Source organism: Vulpes vulpes, chromosome 3 (genome assembly GCF_048418805.1).
Source record: "Vulpes vulpes isolate BD-2025 chromosome 3, VulVul3, whole genome shotgun sequence".
NCBI classification, from domain to species: domain Eukaryota; kingdom Metazoa; phylum Chordata; class Mammalia; order Carnivora; family Canidae; genus Vulpes; species Vulpes vulpes.
This window is the reverse complement of record NC_132782.1, coordinates 75047066-75073176: the sequence shown is the minus strand read 5'-3', so window position 1 is coordinate 75073176 and position 26111 is coordinate 75047066. Positions and strand designations below refer to the sequence as shown.

General features: G+C 40.6%; 2 protein-coding genes and 2 non-coding genes across 4 annotated transcripts in view; 1 reads left to right on the top strand and 3 right to left on the bottom strand.

The window, feature by feature from the left end:
* Positions 1-69: 69 nt before the first annotated feature.
* On the bottom strand, positions 70-11705 carry CCT6A (chaperonin containing TCP1 subunit 6A). The gene is made up of 14 exons (XM_072752753.1): positions 11037-11705; positions 10494-10557; positions 8699-8833; positions 7776-7949; positions 7213-7316; positions 6302-6412; positions 5859-6018; positions 5684-5766; positions 4658-4754; positions 4181-4328; positions 3399-3532; positions 2530-2632; positions 1145-1217; positions 70-882 (listed from the first exon to the last, which is right to left on the bottom strand). Exons 1-14 carry the CDS (start codon positions 11309-11311, stop codon positions 810-812), a joined length of 1734 nt encoding a protein of 577 aa, XP_072608854.1. The 5' UTR covers positions 11312-11705; the 3' UTR covers positions 70-809.
* On the bottom strand, positions 3996-4135 carry LOC112934138 (small nucleolar RNA SNORA15). The gene has a single exon (XR_003237836.1). It is a non-coding gene; the product is annotated as a small nucleolar RNA SNORA15 (small nucleolar RNA).
* On the bottom strand, positions 8054-8187 carry LOC112934139 (small nucleolar RNA SNORA22). The gene has a single exon (XR_003237837.1). It is a non-coding gene; the product is annotated as a small nucleolar RNA SNORA22 (small nucleolar RNA).
* Positions 11706-11815: 110 nt separating the features above from the next.
* Positions 11816-26111, top strand: part of PSPH (phosphoserine phosphatase) — a 54010-nt gene continuing 39714 nt past the window's right edge. The window contains exon 1 of the mRNA XM_026017499.1: positions 11816-11897. The gene's annotated coding sequence lies outside the window, so the exon portion shown is untranslated. The remainder of the gene's footprint in view (positions 11898-26111) is intronic.

Here is a 26111-nt window from a genome sequence, read left to right as displayed (position 1 = left end):
ACTTCTCCAACTCAACACTCAAAAAATGAATAATCCAATTTTAAAATGGTCAGAAGATATTACCAGACATTTTTTTTTAAAGATCTTATTTATTCATGAGACACACACACAAAGAGAGAGAGAGAGAAGCAGAGAGAGGCAGAGGGGAGAAGCAGGTTGCAAGCAGGGAGCCCGTCAGGGGACTGGATCCCAGGTCTTCAGGATTATGCCCTGGGCCGAAGGCAGCGCCAAACCGCTGAGCCACCGGGGCTGCCCGACAACGACTTTTCTGGGGAGCATCTTACCAAAGCTACTTCGAAAGCATTATAAGTCCCAATGATCCAATAATTTTACTCAGGAATTTATACTAAAGAAACAGGGATGCTTTCAAAATCTTAAGTTACTTTAAGTATTAATTTATATTAGCAACAAACAGATGCGTAACAGTAGCAAACTATTGGGTAAATTAAATTGCATCCATTAGTACAAATTATTAAACCATTATTTGTTTTTCAAGGAACATTTAATAACAAGATAGATAACATACTTATTTAACATGGTACTTTTACATCACTGAAGCTAAAGCAAAACATCTGGTTCACTGGGTAAAAATAGCCTACTTAATGTGTGTACACTGCAGTGCAATTAAAAAAAATACTGTAATCTTAATTTCAGAACTTCAGAGTTTAAGTGTCAGTATTCACTTTTAATATGGGGAAAGAAAATGCTTTTTTAAAATTATTTGAAGCTTGGACAAAAATTCCATAGCTATATCCTTAAGGTCTCTCTGTAGTCTTCATGATTCAGATGACACAAAGGAAGCTTCAAATTCAACCTTTCAGAGAAGACATTCCAGCTCGCATGATCTCGTCAACCAGGAGGATGTTGGTGGCAATCACAGTGCTAAAAGGGCAGGGGAAATCAGATAGTTCAGATTTGAGATATGAACCCTAATTCAACTCAATTCTCAACCAAACTGTGCATATTATATCCAATTAACTTTCTCCTCTCCCATCCAAAACATGAAAGGGTAGCTTAGTTTCTATACTTTCAGTTGATTACATTTTCACAAAAACAAAAAAACCCAAGAAATTAAATGGAACATACCAGATTAAGAATATGATATTCCTAAAGGTTATTTTAATTTTGGCTTTCTTAAACTTACCAAGAGTGAAGAAGCTGTTTCTTTACACAATAGTTATCCCATATGCCTACTTCGGCGGCTACCATTGGCTCACCTGAAAAGTAACCCAGTATTCTTAAAAATCACACAGCAAATTTTTTTTTATTTAATCATGAAGGGCCCAGAGAGAGAGAGAGAGAGAGAGAGAGAGAGAGAGAGAAGAGAGAAGAGAGAGAGAGAGAGGCACAGGCACAGGCAGAGGGAGAAGCAGGTTCTATGCAGGGAGTCTGACGTGGGACTCGATCCCGGGTCTCCAGGATCATGCCCTGGGCCGAAGGCGGGGCTAAACCCCTGAGCCACCGGGGCTGCCCTCACACAGCAAATTATAAGATCAAAATGCTAAGACAACAGAGTATTTTATGATTTGTTCATCATTGATTATTCTATGAACCAAAGTTCCTCAGTCCAATTTTGCTCCAAACCATGACTCTTGTGTCCAGTGTCTTTAAGCGGCTGATCCCTACTCAGAAAACTTCCAATAATAGTAATACTCCATTTGGTTACCAAATGTTTGAACATCCCTATTTTTCAGGACACATTCATTCTGTTTGTCCATATTAGAGCACTTGAACTATAATCTGGCCAAAATGGGCTTATCATTTCCCTCATCCCAGAAACCTTTTCTATTAACTTGGATGGAAATGCTATTGACAACAAAGGTCTTATGCATGCTGCAGGGGTGTGTATCTCAGTTATCTTTCTTCCACCTTGTACTTAAATATTTTGTGTTACTGCATTTAAGACTAGGGCTTTAAGTCATTTAAGATTTGGTCCTGTCTTCTAGCATTATTTGCTATACTCAGCCTTTTTTCACCCATGAATACGATCATCTATTTTCTTATTAAAGTCCCTGATGGAAAACGAAGTAAAAGCCAGCCCAACACAAAATCTTTCTGTATTAACCTGCGCCACCTACTACTATTCAGCAAAATCAATAAATCTACACTCTTTTAAAATTATACAAACGTCCACTCTATTCCTTTTGTTTACTGAATCTAGTCATCCCATTTTTATATCGTATTTCAGAAATCAGGGTTCCCTAGTAACACTGGTGTCAAACCGTAAAGCACCTCTCCAAGATTCATTTGTCTCCATTTTTTTTTTTTAAAGAATTATTTATTTATTCATAGAGACACAGAGAGAGAGAGAGAGAGAGAGAGGCAGAGACACAGGCAGAAGGAGAAGCAGGCTCCCTGCAGGGAACCCAATGCGGGACTTGATTCTCGGTCTCCAGGATCACGCCCTGGGCTGCAGGCGGTGCTAAACCACTGTGCCACAGGGGCTGCCCATTTGTCTCCCATTTTTGATCCTTCCTGGTTTTATCTCACTGGACTCTAGTTCCCCTACAAATAGCTGCATTCTCTTACCTGTGTTCAAGTCCACACCCACAAGTTGACCTGATTCTGAATGTTCTGCTTGAACTTTAACTAGTGTTTCCTGAAGGTCAAAACCAGAGTTCTGAGCAAGAACCTAAAGCAAAAAAATTTAATCTTTTAAAGGACAGAACCTAAGAAGTGTCAATCTGTAATAAACCATAATTCTAAATAAGAAAAAACAAAAAAAACCATCAAAAAACCTTAATGAAGACAGACCAGTTATTCTCTAAAGTGAACATTAAAGAATAACTAGACATTTGTTACTAACTCATTACTCCACCCCAAGCCCAGCAACACACTGGTCATAAAACTATGCCAAGTGAGCACACAATAGAATAAAAACAAAACGTAAGCTTGTACTCAAGTATAACCCCTATACTGCAAACCCTCTTAAAACAGTTTACCAAAAACAAAAAAAAAACAAAAAAAAAACCAGTTTACCTCCTGCCTCTAAAACTTCAGATATTCAACTCCCTTCCAGAAGAACCAAATACATTTGGATGATAAGAGATAGCCTGTTTTTTTTTTTTAAGATTTTATTTATTTATTCATGAGAGACACACACACAGAGAGAGAGAGGCAGACACACAGGCAGAGGGAGAAGCAGGCTCCATGCAGGGAACCTGATGTGGGACTCGATCCCAGGTCTCCAGAATCATGCTCGCGGCTGAAGGCAGCGCTAAACCAATGAGCCACCCTGGGCTGCCCAAGAGATTGCTTCTTTAGCTATATTCGGGAGAAAGCTGATAAAACTCGTTTAACTCCAACTCTACGTTATGAGAAAGACTCCACGTTAATAAAAAACTTTCATCAGCTAACTCATTTTTATGTAGTTAAGAAAACTGTTAAAGTAGTCATACCTTGGGAATAATGAGCAATGCATCAGCAAATGCTTGAACTCCCAGCTGGGCCCTCCCCTTTACACTGGGCTTATATTTAATCAAGGCTTCTGCCATTGCCACTTCCACTGCACCTGCACCCGGAACTACACAGCCTGTTGGGGGTGGGAAGGAAGGAGAGAAATGATCAACTACGAAGAAAATAAAACTGCGGAATCATTAAGAAAATACATAAAACACAAACATAAAAAGCATTAAATTCTTGAGAATGTGGAATAGCCACAATATTGCATTTGAAAGCACTATAAGCAACACATTATATTTCTAATATATTATACATTAGAAATATAAATTTGTCTGGAAGAAAAACATTAAATAGTAAAATGTTTCAATTTAACTAGTACTTGGAAGGTTACTATTAGTTCATTTACTTCTATCACTTTTTTAAAAAAGATTTTATTTTATTTATGAGACAGAGAGAGAGAGAGACAAGAGACATAGGTAGAGGGAGAAGCAGGTTCCCCTTAGGGAGCCCAATGTGGGATTTGATCCCTGAACTCCAGGATTGCGCCCTGAGCCAAAGGCAGACAGTTAACCACTGAGCCACCCAGGTTACCTACTTGTATTCACTTTTAAAAATGATATGCTATGAAAAAGCTTAGCACACCATTAGAGGCATTTTAAAGGGAACGCTTTACTTTTGCATGGTGTCTGGCTGTGTAAACTACTGATAAAAAGAACACAGTATTCAGCCATGCGTTTTTTATACTTGTAAAAGAATATAAACACAGTAAGCATCTTACCATCATCAATAGCATTTTTAACAGCCCTCAAGCCATCTCTTATTGCATCTTTGATTTGAGTGAGTGTGTGCTTATTTGGTCCTTTGATCAATAATGTGACAGAGCGAGGATTGTTACACTTCTCAATGAAAGTGAATTTCTCTTCTCCCTAAGTGAAAAAGAGGTATTTTCAAAATAGGGTATGTTTGTACCAAGACTGGGAAAGACTAGAGGAGCTTATAAAAGAGTAAGTAGCATATTAAAAAGGGAACAACATACCCATCACATTAAAGCAAATTACTTCATAAAAAAGGTCACATATAAAAGCAATGTGATTTTCCCCATCAATGCCTTATCATTACTACACATAACCTTCAAAATGTATGCAAACAAAGCAAGAGTATGATCCTAGGTTTGAATGAATTTTTTTTTTACTACCGAAGAATTCAAGAACCAAAGAACATTATCATATTATCTTCAGAAAAGAAATACACTTACCAATGTATACTCATAGACAAGTCCTGCATGTCCCAAACAATCAGGATTTAGGTCATCAAAAGAATTTAGAGCTACTCCACCACAAGCAAGAGTCAGCCTGAAATATTGAAGTATTTTAAAGGAGACATGTAAGTAGCTTTGTTATGTTTAAAGAGATTAATAATTTTTAGGAAGCAATCTTTCAGAATTACACACTAAAATTAAATATGCCAAAATGTTATTTTAACTCAAACCTTCAAATTCACCACCACCAAGTTAAAAACCATCTTTTATCCTAACTTGACATTTAACCCACTCTTTCAAAGTCCACAAATACTCTTCTGATAAGAAATCTATAAATAAAACAAGAGTTCTTTATCGTGGTGAGCTCTGGGGAAAAAGCAGTTCTTTGAAACCCCTTGATGCTGTCTCTTGACATAGTAAATGTACATATACATGTCATGGTTTAAAAATAAAGCATACACCAATGTTCACAGCATTATCCACAACAGCCAAAAGGGAGAAACCTAAATGTCCACTAATAAATGAAAAGGTGATAGATATATCCATACAATGGAATATTATTCATCCTTAACAAGAATAACATTCTAATACATGTTACAACATGGATGAACTCTGAAAACATGCTAAATAAAATAAGCCACACAACAGGACAAATACTGCATGATTCCCTTATATAAGGCACCAAAATCATAAAGGCAAAGTAGAAAAGTATTTACTAGGGGGGAGGGAAAAGAAAGAAAGTTATTGTTTCATTCATGAGAGAATTTCAGTTTGGGAAGATGAGAAAAAAAAAAAAAGAAAAAGTTCTGGAGATGAATGATGATGGTTGTTGCACAATAACGTGAATGAAACCTAATGCCACTGGGTTGTACATCTGAAAAGATAAGCCAAATAATAAATTATATATACTTTTTATTCACAATAAAAAAGGAAAAACTTAGTAGGAACAAGAAAAAGTAGTAATTCCACGTAACTTACAAACTAAGTAAAATTTTACATCACTAAGGTATATGTTATCCATACCTTTCCATATTTCTCCTTTTAGCTCTACGCAGAGCTACTATGCCTTCTTTCGCAAGAGCATCTAAGGAAAAGGGATCAATTCCCTACAACAAAAACAGTTTGTTACAATAGAAGTCATCTTAAAAATAGCAATGGACAATACAGACTCATTTATGAAGCAAAATTTCATTCTCACCTTTTGATTAATAACAACAAATCCTTTATCTGAATCACCACAGACTTTCTTTTTCAGTTCTATTATCTTTTTAACTCTATCTTCAATGAATTTTCTTTCAGCTTTTACGAGTTTCTCTCTCTCTTCTGCACTCTTGTAAAAAAACCCAGAATTCACTTCTCTATTTAAAAAAAAAAAAGTTATGGGGGAGGAAGGACAATGTTTATTTTTTGAGGAGATAAACCAGCAGCCTCAGAAACTGGGTTAGTCTTAAGACTTAACAGACAGCCACTGAGTTCCAATCCTGCCCCTGGTATGTTTTCAAAGGTTACTTCCTTTAATTCACCCGAACCCAACTGAGGCATTAGTGTCCTTGCAGGGTGAAACTTAAATCTCAAAGTGACTTGCCCAAAGTACCAAGCTCCCCCACCTCTCTATTCCATTTGTATGGCCTGTAAACTCACGTTTTTTCATACTCTAACGACACATTGCATGTGAGGATGTATGCATCTTCTACTCTTTTTTTCATATCAGGATGCCGTGCCCCATGGTCCAAAACAAGACCTCTGATTAAGCTGTTGAAACACATAACAAATTGTTTTGTTATTGATTTCCAAATGATATATAATATATACTAACAAAATTCACGTAACTGAATTGAAGCTGCATTAATAATTTCCACATGACTTTATTACTTGAGTCTTTGAAAAAGACTTTTTGGATGAAACCTAGGCAGGTTCAATTATGAAAAAGCAATATCCAGAACACAGTACAAAAACAAGCCATTCAAAATAAAAGTAGTAACTCTTATCTTGTACAGAAAATTCTGCAGAGGCAGCTGCAATTGGTAGCCTCTCAAATTGTCATCACCTCCTTTAAAAATGACTTTTGAACTATGTTTTTAAAATGTAATATATATTTAAGAAATTCCCCAATAGTCTATTATGCTTTGTAACCCACAGTTCAATAAATCACTGACATAGCTCATTTTTTACAGTCATCCTGACTATAAACACTTCATTAGTAACTTCAAGATGAAACACAATTGAGCAAACTAAATATTCATTTAGAGGGATCCCTGGGTGGCACAGTGATTTGGCGCCTGCCTTTGGCCCAGGGCACGATCCTGGAGACCCGGGATCGAGTCCCACGTCCAGCTCCCGGTGCATGGGGCCTGCTTCTTCCTCTGCCTGTGTCTCTGCCTCTCTCTCTCTGTGACTATCATAAATAAATAAAAATAAATCTTTAAATATTCATTTAGGGAATACACACAAATTCAAAGAAAAGGAAATCAGCCAAAAAACATGTACTGTATAAAGTGCCTATAAATTTGTAAACACATTGTGTAATTATTTCATAGCATCCTATCACCTACCTTGTATCAGTTTCAGATTTATGTTTCATCTCCATGATCTCAACCATGAAGAGATCAATAGGTTCATCTGGTTTTTTAATGGCCAAAATCGAGTCCACTACAGCCTACAATGAGAGCATAACCATTAAATGATCTTGATTTGCAGAAATCCACATGCTTACGTTGCTTTTCTTCAGAGAAGTTCACTTTTCTTTAAAAATCTCTGAATTGACCTAAGCCTTTTTCTTCAAGGTAACAGAATACATTATTTGTAAAGGATTGAAATCATTTACGTTAATCACGGACATCCCTATTCCATTAAAAATATCAATGAACCTTTTTATAATGAAATCTCAATTTTATTAATCTTTAATGAAAGCTCCAATTGTATCTTCATAACATGGTCAGGTATACTATTATTTTAGGAAGACAAATCAGCTGCTCTTTGCCACAAAAAAAAAACTATTTCACATGGCATGATACTGTGAAGGTTTTAGATAGCACCTTGCAATTCCAACTAGAAAATACACCGGGGGTTTTCAGTATAGGTGTATACTACCAGACACATACCATACTTAACATACCTCTGTTAAGACATCAGCAAGTTCAGCATGCACTTTTGTACGTAGAGATGTTCTGGCCACATCTATAAGTGTTTCCCTGTCCATTTCTTTGCTTACTTTGACTTGTTCCAAAAACTGAAGTGCCTTTTCCTTTGCAGCTTCAAATCCTTCTGTTATTATTCTGGGATGAAGACCCTATAAACATACAATCACATAATCACCACTAACACTGGAAATCTTCAATCAGATGTTAAAGTAAGTTTTAAAGGAATATTCTAGATTATTCACATGCTTGAATATAATGTGCTGACTTTTTGAATACATTTAAAAGGATAAATAGTCCTTTCAATGCAGAGGAAAAGAACAGACATTGCTCTAGCACAGAATCAAAGCCAAGGGAACTATAAAGTACACTTGGGTGTTCACTGTGCAGACCACAGGAAATTTCTAAAACTCAAAACTGTACTCAATAAGGACCATTTATCTTTTCAATTTACATCAATTACTAACAAAACAGAGGCAAAGGGTCTGCCTTTTCTCTCTGCCCAAGATTTTCTTAGAATTGGATCACTACTGAGGTTTGCTTTAATCTTCAAACTACTCAAGGCTAAAAATATTCTGTAACTCTTAATTAAAACTTGTTTTAGTTGGCTTTTTCCTTATAAATATGCCTACTCCTGAACATCCTGTTTCTAGATCTCAACTAATAAGCTGTTACAGACATATGTAAATAATATGTAATACAACTTGACCAAAAAAACCTCTGCAGGCCAAGGAAGTTTCCTTAATCTGTCCAGGATCACAATAAACTTGTATTAAGACCAGGATATAGGCTCTGGTTCCTAGATTTAAGCCCCCTACTCTTTACCTTGTACTATCTGGCCTCAGCTACTATTAACACCTCAATTTATAGAAATTTCCGGCAACATAAGAATCATGTATACTTCAGAAATGTAGAGATCCGCCTGTTTCAGTAGCTCTCCAATGATTAGGACATTGGATGTGGTACCATCACCAGTTATGTCATCCTGGGCTGTTGCTACTTTGGCTATTAGGGAGGCTGTTGGGTGTTGAATTTGCTGAAAGTGAAAAAAAAAAAAAAAAAAGAATTACTTCAGTGAAAATACTCCAAATATACTTTAAAGCATGTGAAGGGTCTCCTTAAATGCATCGATCTGCATAAATTGCCCAGGTGTTCAGCTATATACCATGCTGATTTAAAACTCACCATTAACTATTTTGTATATCAATTTATGATAACCCAAATATTTTTACATATAGATTTGAGAAGATTATCTCCACTTTACTGATGAGGAAATCTGAGGCTTACTGTTAAGGTCTACTGAAGGTAACAGAATTAACAGTAAGAAATAATTTCAAATCCATGCATGCTTCTTTAGGACTCTTGGGAGAATAAACCAGGTTCCTTCTAAAATTAAACCCCAGCAGCCTCCAGTATTACTTGGAATTGAATTAAAAAAAAAAAAGAAAAAAGTTATCTTTTAGAGCAAAGATCACTAGTGAAAGCTAAATCACTGAGAGGTTTTAAAGAACAGGATATGCACTCTATTTCCAGTACCACCCATAGATTCTTAATTACAAAGGAGCCAAACAATGCTCCTGAACTGTTTTTAAATCTCCTTATTCTCCTGTAATCCAGAAGAGTTCCACAACATTTTGTTTTTAGGGAAACTGACAGTTTAAGAATCTAGGCCAGATATTTTGCAAACTATCTCATTTAAATTTGCAGATATTAAATATATTATATGGGTAATACTGTGTACTTCTTACTGGGTTCATGTGCTTCTCTGAATATCTTCTGTATTACACAATAAAAACCCCAAAACACGGGGAGGGGGGGTGTCATTTCCTTTACTTGGTTTTTAAGTGCTAGATTTTGGAAACTTAGGGATGAGTAAAACAACTGCTCTTCTCAACAGTCTCATACCCTTGGTCAGTGGGGATTTAACAATTAGAGTAGGGATCCCTGGGCGGTGCAGCAGTTTGGCGCCTGCCTTTGGCCCAGGGCACGATCCTGGAGACCTGGGATCGAATCCCACGTCTGGCTCCCGGTGCATGGAGCCTACTTCTCCCTCTGCCTATGTCTCTGCCTCTCTTTCTCTGTGACTATCATAAATAAATTTAAAAAAAAAATAAAAAAAATTAGAGTAAAGCAGAATTTTATCTCGCCTTCATTTAGAGATGGGATGTTGACAGAAATCGCTCTCTTAGAGAAAGTAAAACCATTTTGTACCTACCTATATCAGTCGCTTATTTTTTTTTCAAATTTTAATAGTTAATTTAAACTACAACCCCCCCCCCTTTTTTTTTAAGATTTTATTTATTCATTCATGAAAGACACACAGGCAGAGACACAGAGGAGAAGCAGGCTCCATGCAGGGAGCCTGACGCGGGACTCGATTCAGGGACCCCGGGATCACGCCCCGGGCCAAAGGCAGGCGCCAAACCGCTGAGCCACCCAGGGATCCCCAATAACTAACAATCCTTTAACCACGGATTTACATGGCAAGATTAGGGCTTCAAAAAGAAGTTACCAGACTCCAGGGTTCCTCCTGGCATTGAACTGTCACTACGATTACTGATTCTATTCCTTTTCTACTTCCTCCATGGTCTGGTGAACTTCTATCTTGAAAATGAACATTAAAAATCTTCCTGCAAATCACACGTGATATGGAACAGCAAGCCATTTTTGACTTAGCATACCAAGCGGCCTCTCACCATTTCATGAAGCAGCACATTGCCATCTTTAGTAAGCTTGATGTCTCCAGCACCAGACACGAGCCTGTTCAACGAGCACAAATGAATCAGTGTGACGTTCTCATCGGAGACCTAGTCCATAGTCCCAGTGCAGTCGGGCTTCACCCAGGTCCTCGGGAGTTGGGGCCACGCGGCTGCTTCTCTGCACCCGGCAGGCAACAGGAACGGTGCAGCGCCCCGCTCTCCCTTCAGAGAAACAGCTGGCCGAGCCCTCGGGGTCTCCACGGCGCGAGCCGAGCACGCAGGCCGCTTTGTTCTCCGCAGAGGCGGCATCAATTAGAAGGGAAACGGCCAGAGCAGGGCGCGGGGGCCACCCGGGAGCGTGCGGGCCGGCAGGGCGGCAGCGGCGAGTGCAGAGGCCCCGGCCGGCCCCGGCCTGCCCCCCGCCCCCTCCCCCGGCCCGCGGTGCCCGGGCGGCCCATTCCCCCTCCTCCCGCCCTCCCCCGCCAGGCTCGCGGCGGCCCCCCCCTCCCCCCCTCCCCCCCACCGCCAACCCCGCCTTACATCTTCATGGTGCCCTTAGGCCCCAAGTTGGTCCTCAGCACGTCCTGCAGCCCCCGGGCCGCGCTGATGTTGACCGCCAGCGCCGCCTGGGCGCGGGCCACCTCGGCCTTGGGGTTCAGGGTCTTCACGGCCGCCATAGCTGACCAGCGGAAGAGGAGGAGGCACGGCGCTGAGGGCCCGCAGCTGGCTCGGCGTGGCCGGGAGGCGCTGCCCGGGTCTTCTGGAAAAGTCGGGCGCGTCGCCACGCCCCCAGCGTGCCCGCGCGCCGCTGCCATTGGGCCGCGGCGCTACTGCCCCGCCCCCCCCGCCCCCCGCGGCCGCGCGGCGCCGCCATTGCGCCGGGGAGGGCCCCGTTCCGGGTCGGAAGGGGTCGGTGCGGTCCGGCGGGGCCGCCGACGGGGTCCGGCTCTGCAGCCCCGGGACCTGAGGAACGAGGCGGGGCGGGGCGAGGCCGCGGCTGCAGAGTGAGCGTGGGCCGCTCTCTCCTGGAGGTCTCTGGCCGCAGGGGCAGGGTGGCCTTCTCCCTCCCGGTCGCGCGTGTTGCCCGGCTTCCTCCCCTTGCTTCCTGCGTCCCGGTCACCGGCGTTTCCCGGACTACCTCGGTGTGCTTGGAAGGGCTCCCGGTGCTGCGGGGCGCGGAGGGCACCTCTCGGGCCCTCGCCCGCTGCTGTCGGCGTTGGGAGCCAAGGGGCGGGAAGACGGCGTGCAGGATGGAAGGTGCTTAGGGCCTTTCCGGCGAGCCTCGGGCTGGAGCGTGGGCGCGGGACGCGCTGCTCCCAGACGGGCGGTCAGACTCCGACTTGCTTGAGTGGTGGTCCCCGTGCTTTGAGAGGGCTCTGTTTTAGGACAAAATTCCGAAAGGTGTGTGCAGTTGTTTTCTAGTATCCAGTATTCACCACCCCCGTATTATTCAGTAATGTCTTGTGTTTCGTTTTTATAAGCAATAACGAAAACCGTTAGAATTCGAAAGTTCCAAAGGGTGTATGGTGAAAAGCACGCCCTCGTCCCTCTAGTTCAGCTTCTTTCAGACAAGCACAATTACCCTTAGAGATTCTAATTTCCCAGGTGATTTATGAATTTATAAATGTGTATAGTTAAAAGCATTTCCCCCCACACAAAGTGTCAATTTAGAGTACACAGCGATGGGTGTACTATACTTAAAGTATGTTGGTGATTGTACCGTATCAATACAAATAGGGATTCCTCATTAACAGCTGCCTGATATTCTTTGTAAGAGTGACAGAATTAACTTGTCTACACCGGTTGTTATTTAGGTTGTTCCTGATCTTTTGCTATTGAAGCTGCAGTGAATATCCTGGAATATAATGCTTTTAAGTGGCTTTGTATATTTGAGAATCTCAACAGCACATTATAAGTCTGATTAATGGCATTACACAGGAGACTTGTGCTTATCTTACTTGGTATGCATGCGGATTTATTTACTGTGCAGATGTATGGGAGATATGAGCAGAGATGAAGATTGGAATTTTCAGGCATGTGTTTGCAGGTAGGAAAGGGGAGTGGATCTCCTGAGGTGCAAATTTAAAGGGGCACCAAAACTCAGTGATTGAAATCAATAATATTTTAACGCGGTATTTTTAAAAAATCAAATGCAAGAAATCCACAATGAATGGAATTTTAATTAGGCATCTCCATTGACATCGCACCACACAAAGTCTCAGCAGAACAGAAAGATCACAGGATCCCTGTAGAGGCATTCTATTTGCATATATCATTCTACTGTTCTCCATATCACACTTCCAAGTAAATGAATGGTTTTCATTATATGATGCAAGAGTATAGCAAGGGAGTGTTGTCTACATGTTAATGTATGTACAGAGCGGGAAAACTTTAGAATGTCTTTGGAGAATTTCACACAAAAGGTCATGTGGGAGCAGATCTATTTCAAGCCATGATTGAAGACGTTGAGGTGGCAGCGGATGTTTAGCTATTTGATTCAGGAGAGATTTCAATAAAGAATAAAATCTTGATGAAAGAACCCTAATGAGGCAAAGTGGTGCATTAGAAAGACTCCTAGAGTCAAACAATTTGAATTAAATTCTAGTTTTGCGATGTTTACCAGTAGGTGACCTTGGACAAGTTAACTTTTTTGGACTCTATTTCCTAATCTATAAAGTGGAAGTAAGTGACATCTTAGAAAAAAGTAACTGAGATTGCATGTGTCGCATACTTTGTATTGTGCCTGACATGGTAGGTGTGAAGGACGAGGTGAGGTGAGTCTAATGGATTTTTTTTTTTTTTTAAGATTTTATTCATTTATTCATGAAAGACACAGAGAGAGAGGGAGAGGCAGAGAGAGACACAGGCAGAAGGCAGGCTCCATGCAAGGAGCCTGTCATGGGACTTGATCCTGGGACTCTAGAATCACACCCTGGGCCAAAGGCAGGCGCCAAACCACTGAGCCACCCAGGGATCCCCAAGTCTAATGGATTTTGAAAGATACATAGACACTTTTCAAAAGAAGAGGGTTTGGGAGAGTAGTTTCCAGACAGAGCAACATGGAAGGAGCTGGCATGTCCACTGAAAGGTGGATACTTAGGATGGAGGGAAGAAGGTTGCAAGAGACAGATCTGGAGAAGTAGCATTTCCTGACTGTCATGTCCTGATTAAGATATCTGCGCCAGCAGTGGGAACCCAATGCACTAGTGATGAAAATTACTCTGGAGGTGGAATGGAGGATGAACTAAGGGAGAAGACTAAGGATAGGGCAATCAGGAAGAAGGATGTTCAAAATTCCATGCAGAAGGTGATGAGGCATATTTAATGACATAAAGAGTTGTTCTTGATAAGAGGGAAATGTTTTATTTATTTATTTAAAGATTTTATTTATTTGACAGAGAAAGAGAGTATAAGCAGGGGGAACAGGAGCCGGAAAAGGAGAAGCAGACTCCCTGCTGAGCAGGGAGCCTGATGTGGGGCCAATCCCAGGACCCTGAGATCATGACCTGAGTCAAAGACAGATGCTTAACTAACTGAGCCACCCAGGTGCCCTAGGGAAAACGTTTTAAGTAGCCTAATTATATGTCCTCATTTTTGTAGCCACTCTCCATGTATCTATAACAAAGCAAGAGTATGCATCAAAATATTAACTTAAAAAATTCAGAATATTTTCACTTTTGCAGACCCCTCAAATTTAGGGGACACTTATATATCCACAAAAGAGAGATGCAGAAATATATACATGAAAATATAAAATATACAAAGTATGTCCAGTGTTTTATTTTTATTAAGTCCCCTAAATATATATATACAAAATCAATAAAGAACCAGAAGAGTATATACCAATATATTTAACATTTTGTTTCTATGTTTGCAAGTCTGATAGATAAAAAATGGCATCTTGTTTATTTTATTTAGTATTGTTTATTGAGAGTGAAGTTGAGCATATATTTTATTTGTAAGAGCCATTTGTAGTTCTTTTTCTATGAACTATCCTTCGTGTCTTTTTTCTGTTTTCCTGTTTGATTTCTTGTGGATTTGAAGGAGTTCTTTATGTTTTCTGTGTTGCAATTGACTTGTCTAAATACTGCTTGTACAGTATTTTGTATTTATGTCTTTTTTCCAATTAAAAATTTTAAAAATTCTTTTCATGTAGTCACATGTATCCCTCCCTCTTTTTTTCCCCTCTCTTTTATGGGGATTTGGATTTTGTGCTATACTGTGTAAAACAGGCCTTACACTCTTTTTTTTTTTAAATTTTTTTTTTAAGATTTTATTTATTTATTCATGAGAGACAGAGAGGCAAAGACACAGGCAGAGGGCGAAGTGGGCCCCATGCAGGGAGCCTGACATGGGACTCCATCCCCGGTCTCCAGGATCAGGCCCTGGGCTGAAGGTGGCACTAAATCGCTGAGCCCCCCGGGCTGCCCAGGCTTTACACTCTTAAAAAATATTCTTAAAATTCTCCCATGTTTTCTTGTGTATTTCTAAAGGCTTTAGTTTTCATTTTAATCCTTGATTCATTTGAAATTTATTTTGGTAAGGAATGAGATAAGAATATGTGGTGTTCTAAAAATATGTATTTGGTCTTTGTCCTTGGTTCCCAGCACAGAATTCTGAGTGCTGAGAGTATCTTTTGCTATCCACAAAATCCCCTTTAGAATTCACCTGAATCTGTGCTAATGTGAGTCAAGGTGGTAACCCTAGATAGCCTCAGGATGGGGGCGGGTCACTAGAAAGACCAACCACAGTGATTAGAGGGTGAGGACTCTCAATCCCATGCCCCTATCCTCTGGGGAGTGGAGATGGGTAGCAGATCAGTTATAAAAATGATTGAATAATTGGGATGGGTAAACACATTGATATCCTGGGAGTGTGGTATATCGAGAGGGCTTGAAAGCTCTGTGCTCCTTCCCCAGTGCCTGGTCTGTATCTCTTACATTTGGTTTCTTCTTGGGTTGTATCCTTTATAATAAACTGTAAACCTAAGTGAAATGATTTCCCAAGTTCTGAGTCAGTCTCAAAAATTTTCAAACTTGAGGAGGGAATTGTGGGAACCCCAAAATTTGCACCCAAGTCAGACAGAAATGGAGTTAGCATGTTTGAAACTGGTGTCTGGTAGAAGCAATCTTCTGGGACTGAGCCGTTAATTGCAGGGTCTGTGCTAATTCCAGATAGATTTAAAATTGAATTGAGTTGCTGGACACCCAGTTTGTGTTGGAGAATCAAGAAAGTTGGTGTCTGACAACTGAACTGGTTATTGGTGTTTGGAAAGAGCTTACACAGAATCTAGTTTTATTTTTTCAAGAATAATTCACATTTTCCACCATTAATATGTAATGCAATTATTAGCATATGCTGCATTCTCATATGTATCTGGATCTACTTTAGACTATATTTCATAGCTTAGTCCATAGAAGTAGCAACAATTGTATTTACTGTAGTTTTATAGTATTTTCAAAATTTGGTAGGGTTGGATCCTCTTTAGTATTTCTTCAGAAATTTTCTGCCTATTTTGCGTGTTTGTTTTTCTTCCCAAATGATGTAAGAATTACCTAGTTTTGAAAAATCTGTTTTGACCTTTGCTTTGAAAAATAAGCATGTATTTATTACTTTTTAAAAATAAAACATGTGTTTTATAAGCAGAATATTCAAACTAAAGCAGTGGACATGCAGATAGCAAAAAGACCAGGAGCACAGGCATTCTTGACATAAAAGTGACAAAATTTTGAAACATGTTCTCTTTGGTTACCATTTCTAGTCTAGGTATCTGAAAAGGTCAGAAATCCCAGAATTGGGGCAGGTTTAGAATGGGTAGGTGAATAGTATTGATTTGGGGTAGTATTTTTTCTATTATTGGCTGTTCATTCTTTGAGTGTACTTTGTGGTAGAGTACTGTGCTTTGGGTAACATACACACGTGAAAAGAGAAAACCCTTTCCTTTAGAGCCTTCCTCGTTTATTAGGCAAACATACAGTAGGACATACAATGTACTGAACAGCTATAATGGTATGTTCTCAGTGCCATACTACTAAGGAAGACTTCCCAAAGCAAATATTATTTTAAAAAACTTAGAAAATATATATATGCTTTTCTTATTACAAAGATAATACAGTAAATAATAACCATAGAAAAAGTAGCAAAAACAAATTTTGAATAAATTCATAAACTCCCATCAGAGATAACCATTTGTGATGCTTAACTTTATGTGTCAACTTGCCTGGGCCACGTTGGTTCCCATATCCTTGGTTAAATGTTATTCTGAAAATTTTTGTGAGGTGTTTTTTGGATGAGATTAACAATTTAAACTGGTGGACTTTGAGTAAAGCAGGTTTATTCTATATAATATGGGTGGGCCTCACTCAATCAGTTGAAGGCCTTTTTAAAAATAAATTTATTTTTTATTGGTGTTCAATTTGTCAACATACAGAATAACACCCAGTGCTCATCCCTTCAAGTGCCCACCTCAGTGCCCGCCACCCAGTCACCCCCACCGCCCACCCACCTCCCCTTCCACCGCCCCTAGTTTGCTTCCCAGAGTTAGGAGTCTTTCATGTTCTGTCTCCCCCTCTGATATTTCCCACTTACTTTTCTCCTTTCCCCTTTATTCCCTTTCACTATTTTTTATATTCCCCAAATGAATGAGACCATGTTTGTCCTTCTCCGATTGACTTATTTCACTCAGCATAATACCCTCCAGTTCCATCCACGTCAAAGCAAATGGTGGGTATTTGTCATTTCTAATGGCTGAGTAATATTCCATTGTATACATAAACCACATCTTATCCATTCATCTTTCGATGGACACCAAGGCTCCTTCCACAGTTTGGCTATTGTGGACATTGCTGCTATAAACATTGGGGTGCAGGTGTCCCGGCATTTCATTGCATCTGTATCTTTGGGGTAAATCCCCAGCAGTGCAATTGCTGGGTCATAGGGCAGGTCTATTTTTAACTCTTTGAGGAACCTCCACACAGTTTTCCAGAGTGGCTGCACTAGTTCACATTCCCACCAACAGTGCAAGAGGGTTCCCTTTTTTCCACATCCTCTCCAACATTTGTGGTTTCCTGCTGAAGGCCTTTTTAAACTAAAGACTGACCTCCCTATAGCAAGAAGCAATTCTGCAGCAGACTGCCTTTGGATGAAAACTGTAGCTCCTCCCTGGGTATCCAGTCTGCTGGCATGCTGCAGGTTTTGGATTTATTAAACCTCCACAATCACACGATCCAATTCTTTAAAATAAATTTCTCTCTCTCTCAACAGTAGTGAATGCCCTCACTATAGATAGGTATATAGATATATATACACCTCTTTTTGGTTCTATTTGGAGAACCCTGACTAATACAGATTTTGATGCTAAGAGTGGCTCTAAAGGAGCAGAATCTCACTATTGGAATATCTAATAGTGAGATTGGATAATGAAACACAAGAGGCAAGGAACTGGATTACCATGTATGAGATACCTTCAAACATTTTTGTCAAACTAATGAGTATAATGAGATTAAATGTTGCTCCTAAGGTCACTGAATAAAGTGGGGGGAAAAAGGATGAGATCAGGGATTCAAATTCCCAGCCCAAGCACTGTATAAATGATTGAAAGCTTCTATGTCTATCCTTAAAGAGATACTTAACTGCAGAGCTGAGATTGCTGAAAACCAAACCCAGAATCTCATCTAGTTTGTAACTGAATTACAGTTTAATTGAAAAATGAAAGCATTGATGAGGAAGGAATGGGATCCTGATATTTGGAATGGGATGTATGAGAATACCCTGATGACGCTGGGGACATTGGGCCTGTAAATTCTGTTGCACTTTCTTTGCCGATAGAAGCAAGCTGTCTAGAGGGGATCCCTGGGTGGCTCAGCGGTTTAGCGCCTGCCTTCGGCCCACGGCGTGATCCTGGAGTCCCGGGATTGAGTCCCACATCGGGCTCCCTACATGGAGCCTGCTTCTCCCTCTGCCTGTGTCTTTGTTTCTCTCTCTCTCACTCTGTATCTCTCATGAATAAATAAATAAAATCTTAAAAAAAAAAAAAAGCAAGCCGTCTGCCTGAGATACACCCTCCATTGCACTAGGAAACTGCAGTAGTCTCCTCCAAGGCAGTTGCCTTGAAAGACACTGCTGATTTTCTTCAGAACCCACTCCCACCATTCCTCTTTGCTTCTAGAACTATAAGTAGACTAATATCCCAATAGGCCCTGGAAATACAAGTATATAAAGAAGTGACCCAAATATCCTTGGTCCCAACTCCTGCTATCCTACCCCCCCCCCCTCTTTTTTAAAATTTATTTATTTATGATAGTCACAGAGAGAGAGAGGCAGAGACATAGGCAGAGGGAGAAGCAGGCTCCATGCACTGGGAGCCCGATGTGGGATTTGATCCCGGGTCTCCAGGATCATGCCCTGGGCCAAAGGTAGGCGCCAAACCGCTGTGCCACCCAGGGATCCCTGTCCTACCCTCTCTCTCCCAGCCTTCACCTGTGACCTCATGGGAAGTTCCCTGTGATCAGGTGACAGAGGAAGAGAAAACTTGGCTTAAAGTGGTTCTTGAATTACAAGTGGTTGTGCAGGATATGCAGGTACCACCCAAAAGTGGACAGCTGTGTACATCCATGAAAGGCAATGATATAGAGAGATCCTCTCAGTAGGCAGGACTTAGAAGTCCATTTTGCTTAGAAGGAGAAATGGCCAGATGAGTTGATTATAAACCAATTCATGGGCTGTGGCCAATGGTTTGGCTGGATGGTCAGGGACTTGGTAAGAACATGATTAGAAAATTGGTGACAAGGGAGTCTGGGAAAGAGATACATAGATTGACTTCCTTGGATGGGTGAAAAACGTGAATATATTTGTGTCCTATATAAATGCTCACCAAAGGGTGACCTCAGTAGAGGAGGATTTTAGTAAGTGGATAGCAGTTGGCCTCTTCAAGTCACTGCTGTCATGGCCCAATGACTATTTTAAAAGTGGCCATGATGGCAGAGATGGAGGTTATGATGAAATCAACAATATGGACTTTGATTCACCAAGGCTGACTTGGCCATAGCCACTGCCAGGTGCCCAGTTTGCCAGCAGCAGAGACCAATACTGAGTCTCTGATATGATACTGTTCCTCAAGGTGATGAGCCAGCTGCCTGATGGCAGGTTGATTACATTGGACCGCTTCTGTCATGGAAGAGGCAACAGTTTGTTTTTACTGGAATCAACACTTATTCTGGACATGGATTTGCCTTTTCCCGCATCCAATGTTTCTGCCCAAACTACCATCCATGGAGTTAAAGAATGCCTTATCTGCTATCATGGTATTCTACAGTGTTGCTTCTGGTGAAGGAACTCCCTTTACAGCAAGTGAAGTGTGGCAATGGGCCCATGCTCATGGAATTCACTTGTCTTGCAATGTTCCCTACCATCCTGAAGTATCTGGTTTGATGGGATAGTGGAATGGCTGTTCAGACTCACAGCTCCAGCAGTTACAGTACCCTGTAGGTGGCAGTACCTAGTAGAGCTGGGGGCAAACTTCTCCAGGCGGTTAATGTGCTCTGAATTAGTGTCCAATATATGGTGCTACTTTTCTCATAGCATTCACAGGTCTAGGAATCAAGTGGTGGCAGTGGGAATGGCATTACTATAACCCACTAGTAAAATTTTTGCTAGCTAGCCCTACAACCACTGGCCTACTGGTCTTAGTTCTAAAGGGAGAAATGGGGATCCCTGGGTGGCGCAGCGGGTTTAGCGCCTGCCTTTGGCCCAGGGCACGATCCTGGAGACCCGGGATCGAATCCCACGTCGGGCTCCCGGTGCATGGAGCCTGCTTCTCCCTCTGCCTGTGTCTCTGCCTCTCTCTCTCTCACTGTGTGCCTATCATAAATAAATAAAAATTAAAAAAAAAAAAGATAAAAAAAAACATTTAAGAAAAAAAAAATAAAGGGAGAAATGCTTCTAACGGGAGACACAGTAATAGTTCCATTGAATTGGAAATGAAGATTGTCACTTGACCACTTTGGACTCCTCATGCCCTTGAATCCACAGATTTGTCCTTTTTTTTTTGTAAGATTTTATTTATTTATTTATTTATTTATTTATTTATTTATTTATTTATTTATTTAAGATTTTATTTATTCATGAGACACAGAGAGAGAGAGAGAGAGGCAGAGACACAGGCAGAGCGAGAAGCAGGCTCCATGCAGGGAGCCCGATGTGGGACTTGATCCGGGGTCTCCAGGATCACACCTGGGTGGAAGGTGGCACTAAACCACTGAGCCACTTGGGCTGCCCAGATTTTATTTATTTATTAATGAGAGACAGAGAGGCAGAAGGAGAAGCAGGCTCCCTGCAGGGAGCCCAATGAGGGACTGGATCCTGGAACCCCAGGATTACGCCCTGAGCCAAAGGCAGACACTCAACCGCTGAGCCACCCAAGCATCCCAACAAATTTCTCTTTTAACTTAATGGAGTTTGTTTTTGTCACGTGGAAACATTTTTATTTAGATGTGGTTAGACTTTTTTTTTTTTAAATGGGAGTTCAATTTGCCAACATATAGCATAATACCCAGTGCTCATCCCACCAAGTGCCCCCCTCAGTGCCCATCACCCAGTCACCCCAACCCTCCACCCACTTCCCCTTCCACTACCCCTTGTTCGTTTCCCAGAGTTAGGTGTCTCTCAGGTTTTGTCACCCTCACTGATATTTTCACTCATTTTCTCTCCTCTCCCTTTATTCCCCTTCACTAATTTTTATATTCCCCAAATGAATGAGACCATATAATGTTTGTCCTTTTCCGATTAACTTATTTCACTCAGCACAATACCCTCAAGGCCCCTCCACGTCAAAGCAAATAGTAGGTATTTGTCGTTTCTAATGGCTGAGAAATATTCCATGGTATACATTATACTAGATGTGGTTGGACTTATTAATGCTTTTGTAAATTTGAGTACTCAGAAGTACTGCAAAAGTTTATTTCTCCCTCTACTTGTAATTTTTGTTTTTGAGTATGATATTTACACAATTGCTGATATTTATAACTTTTCATTGTGAATTATAACTGAAAGCAGTATTTTCTCATTTAAAGATATTTGGCCTCCGCCTCATCTTCTATTAAAATTTTTGCTCCTGGGGATCCCTGGATGGCGCAGCGGTTTCGCGCCTGCCTTTGGCCCAGGGCGCGATCCTGGAGACCCGGGATCGAATCCCACGTCGGGCTCCCGGTGCATGGAGCCTGCTTCTCCCTCTGCCTATGTCTCTGCCTCTCTCTCTCTCTCTCTCTGTGTGTGACTATCATAAAGAAATAAAAAAATTTAAAAAAAAAATAAATAAATAAATAAAAATTTTGCTCCTTTCTTTTATTTGCCTTTGACTAGCACACCTTTACTCATCCTATTTCAGTCTTCTGAATCACTTTGAGGTGAGCATCAATAATGCAACATAGAGTTTGGTTTAACTTTTTTTTTTTTTAAGATTTATTTATTTGACACAGAGAGCACAAGCAGGGGGAGAGGAAGGCAGAGGAGAGGGAGAAGCAGGCTCCCTGCTGATGTGGGGGTGGATCCCAGGACTCTGAAATCATGACCTGAGCTGAAGGCAGACTCTTAACTAATTGAGCCACCCAAGTGCCCCTGTTTTACTTTTTGAGGAATCTGAAAATGTTTTTATTTTAAAAGATGATCAAACCCATCGACATTTATTAAAATGACAGAAATATTTAGTCTTAATTTTAACATATTGGGGATCCCTGGGTGGCGCAGCGGTTTGGCGCCTGCCTTTGGCCCAGGGCGCGATCCTGGAGACCCGGAATCGAGTTCCACGTTGGGCTCCCGGTGCATGGAGCCTGCTTCTCCCTCTGCCTGTGTCTCTGCCTCTCTCTCTCTCTCTGTGTGTGTGACTATCATAAATAAATAAAATAAAAATTTTTTAACATACTTTGTGTTATGTCTTTTCCTATACTGTTTGCTTTGGTATGTGTAATTATGCATATATACTCACAGATTTTCTGATATTTAAGAAGTTTTGTATTTTTGTTCTGATGATAGTGATAAATATGCCTCTTTAACTTTTAAAAACTGTCTATTTTTTTCTTTATCTTCTGATTTCAGTTAACATTATTTTTCTTACTATTACCACTACACTGTTAAATATGTCATAAATATTACCTTTAACTCCAGCTGTTGTAGATGAAACAACCAGCAAAAACTTACCCTACTTCATTTCTTATATAATCTTTGCCTCCTTTTTTTCCGTAGCATCATTTCTATATTGCTAGAGTATATTACATTTATATTCTGTTTTTTTTAATCGTCCATACCTAAGTTTGTCCAGTCTTAGTTTTGTAGTTATATATACTTAATGCCCCTGCTAGTTCCATCGTTGAAGTTTCCCTTGGCATCCATTGGCTGGTAGAAATTTGTTCACTAGTAGTTTTCTCAAGTATCTCCGTGGGAAAAATATTTCCAGCATTCTTTTTTAAATTTTTTTTTAAGATTATTTATTTATTCATTCATGAGAGACACAGAGAGGGAGAGAGAGGCAGAGACACAGGTAGAGGGAGAAGCAGGCTCTATGCAGGGAGCCCAATGTGGGGATGTGGGACTCAATCCCGGGACTCCAGAATCATGCCCTGGGCCAAAGGCAGGCGCTAAACCACTGAGCCACCGAGGGATCCCTATTTCCAGCATTCTTGTATGCTTAAAGCTATTGTTCATAGCCTTTATGTGAATAATGGTTTAGGTAAAAAAAATCTATGACTTATATTCTATTCTCTTCCGTACCTTGTAGATCAGTGCTTCTACAACTTTAGCCTGCTTTAGGAACATCTAGAGGCTTGTTAAAACACAGATTATGGGTCCCTGTACCCCAAGTTTCTGATTCAATGTCTAGGGTGGGAACCAAGAATTGTTTTTCTAACGAGTTTCCAGATGATGCTGATGTGGGTTTAAGGATCTTGTTTTGAGAGACACTATAGTAGCTTGTCTTTTTTTTTTTTTTTTTTTTTTTTAGATTTCTTTATTTGTGAGAGAGTGCATGTACACGAGTGTGTAGGGGAAGGGCAGAGAGAGACTCAAGCAGATGACCCCCTGAGTGGGGAGCCCAATGCAGGGCTTGGTCTTGTGGCTCTGAGATGGTGACTAGAGTTGAAACCAAGAGTTGAATGCTTAACTGACTGAGCCACCCAGGCCCTCTGTAGCTTGTCTTCTGATACTAAATTCCTCTATGGAGAAGTATAAGGTTATAGTCCCCCACTCTCACCATCCATGTTACTTGATCTATTTTCCTGGCAGCCCAAATTAGCCTTCCATTATTTTTATTATTTATAAATTAGTTAATTTGGAGGATCCTGCTTGATTCAGTTCAGTCCCCTCTACTTTGTTATTGATATAACAAATTACATCTTTGTGTGTTCTGTATCGGATTTGTAATTATTCTCATGCATTTCTGTCTTACTCCTTTATTTTTATTTTTTTTAAATATTGTTTTGTTTTAGATTTTATTTATTCATGAGAGACAGAGGGAGAGTGAGAGGCAGAGACACAGGCAGAGGGAGAAGCAGGCTCCATGCAGGGAGCCCGACGTGGGACTCCATGCCGGGGTCTCCAGGATCACACCCTGGGCTAAAGGGGTCTCCAGGATCACACCCTGGGCTGAAGGCAGCGCTAAACCACTGAGCCACCCAACTGCCCTGTCTTACTCCTTTAGAAAAGTAAAAGTGGGGTTACAAACCTAAATTATAACAACACCGGTTTTTATATTTGTCCATATGTTAATCTTTAAAGAGATCTTTTTATCTTTGTATGACTTCAAGTTACTGTCTAGCATCATTTCATTTCAACCTGAAGGACTCCCTGTAGCATTTCTTGTACGTTAGGTCTGCTGCTAATGGCCTCCTTCAGCTTTTGTTTATTTGGGAATATCTTATTTTCTCCCTCATTTATGCACAATGGATTTGCTGGATATAGAATTCTCAGTTGACAGTTTTTTCTTTTTCTTTTTTTTTTTTTTTTAAGATTTTGTCTATTTATTCATGAGAGACACAGAGAGAGAGGCAGAGACACAGGCAGAGGGAGAAGCAGGCTCCATGCAGGGAGCCTGATGTGGGACTCGATCCTGGGACTCCAGGATCATGCCCTGGGTCAAAGGCAGGTGCTAAACTGCTGAGCCACCCAGGGATCCCTGACATAAGTGTTTCTTATTACACTTTAAATATATTATTCCACTTTTCTTCTAGCCTCCAACGTTTCTGCTGAAAAGTGGCTGATGATATTTTTCTCCTTTTTTAAAGTATTTTCTTTTTTTTAAAGATTTTATTTATTCATGACACACACACACACACACACACACACACACACAGAGAGACACAGGCAGAGGGAGAAGCAGGCTCCATGCAGGGAGCCCGACATGGGACTCGATCCCTGGTCTCCAGGGTCACGCCCTGGGCTGAAGGTGGCACTAAACCACTGGGCCACTGGGGCTGCCCCTTTCTCTCTTTTTTTAAATTGAAGTATAATTGACATACAATGTTCTATTTCTGGTGTACATCGTGGTGATTCGATATTTTTGTACATTGTAAAATGATCCCCATGATTAGTTTACCATTTATCATACAAAGTTATTACAATATTAACTTTATTCCTTATGCTATACATGCTCATGACATTTATTTTATAACTAGAATGTTGTACCTCTTTTTTTTTAAGTTCTTTTTAAAAATATTTTTAAATTTATTCATGAAAGACACACAGAGAGAGGCAGAGACACAGGCAAAGGAGAACCAGGCTCCATCCAGGGACTCTGGGATCACGCCCTGAGCCAAAGGCAGATGCTCAACTGCTGAACCACCCAGGTGTCCTGAACTTTGTACCTCTTTATCTCCTGTACCTATTCTCTATTGCTTCATTTATCTATGTGTCTGTTTTTGTGCTAGTACCATACTGTTTTGTTGGTTACAGCTTTGTAGTACAGCTTTAAGTCCAGAATTGTGATGACTCCAGCTTTGGTTTTCTTTTTCAACGTTACTTTGGCTATTTGGGGTCTTTTCTGGTTCCATACAAACTTTAGAATTGGTTGTTCCAACTCTGTGAAAAATGTTCGTGGTATTTTGTTTTTTTTAGATTTTATTTATTCAGTCATTCATAAGAGACACACACACACACACAGAGAGGCACACACAGGGAGAAACAGGCTCCCTGCAGAGAGCCTGACGTGGGACTCAATCCCAGGTATCCAGGATCACACCCTAGGCTGAAAGCAGCACTAAAGATAAACCGCTGAGCCACCCAGGTTGCCCTGCTGGTGGTATTTTGATAGGGATTGCATTGAATGTATAGATTGCTTTGGGAAGTATACATTAGAAAAATAATTGTCCTCCCAATCCATGAGCATGGAATATTTTTCCATTTCTTTGGGTCTTCCTCAATTTAAGTGTTCTATAGTTTTTGTTTTTAAGATTTTATTTTATTTTTTTATTTATGAGAGACACAGAGAGAGAGGCAGAGAGATAGGCAGAGGGAGAAGCAGGCTCCTCAAAGGGATCTGTGGACCAGGATCACGCCCAAAGGCAGACACTCCCTCGCTGAGCCACCCAGGTATACCTAAGTGTTCTATAGTTTTCAGAGTACAACTCTTTT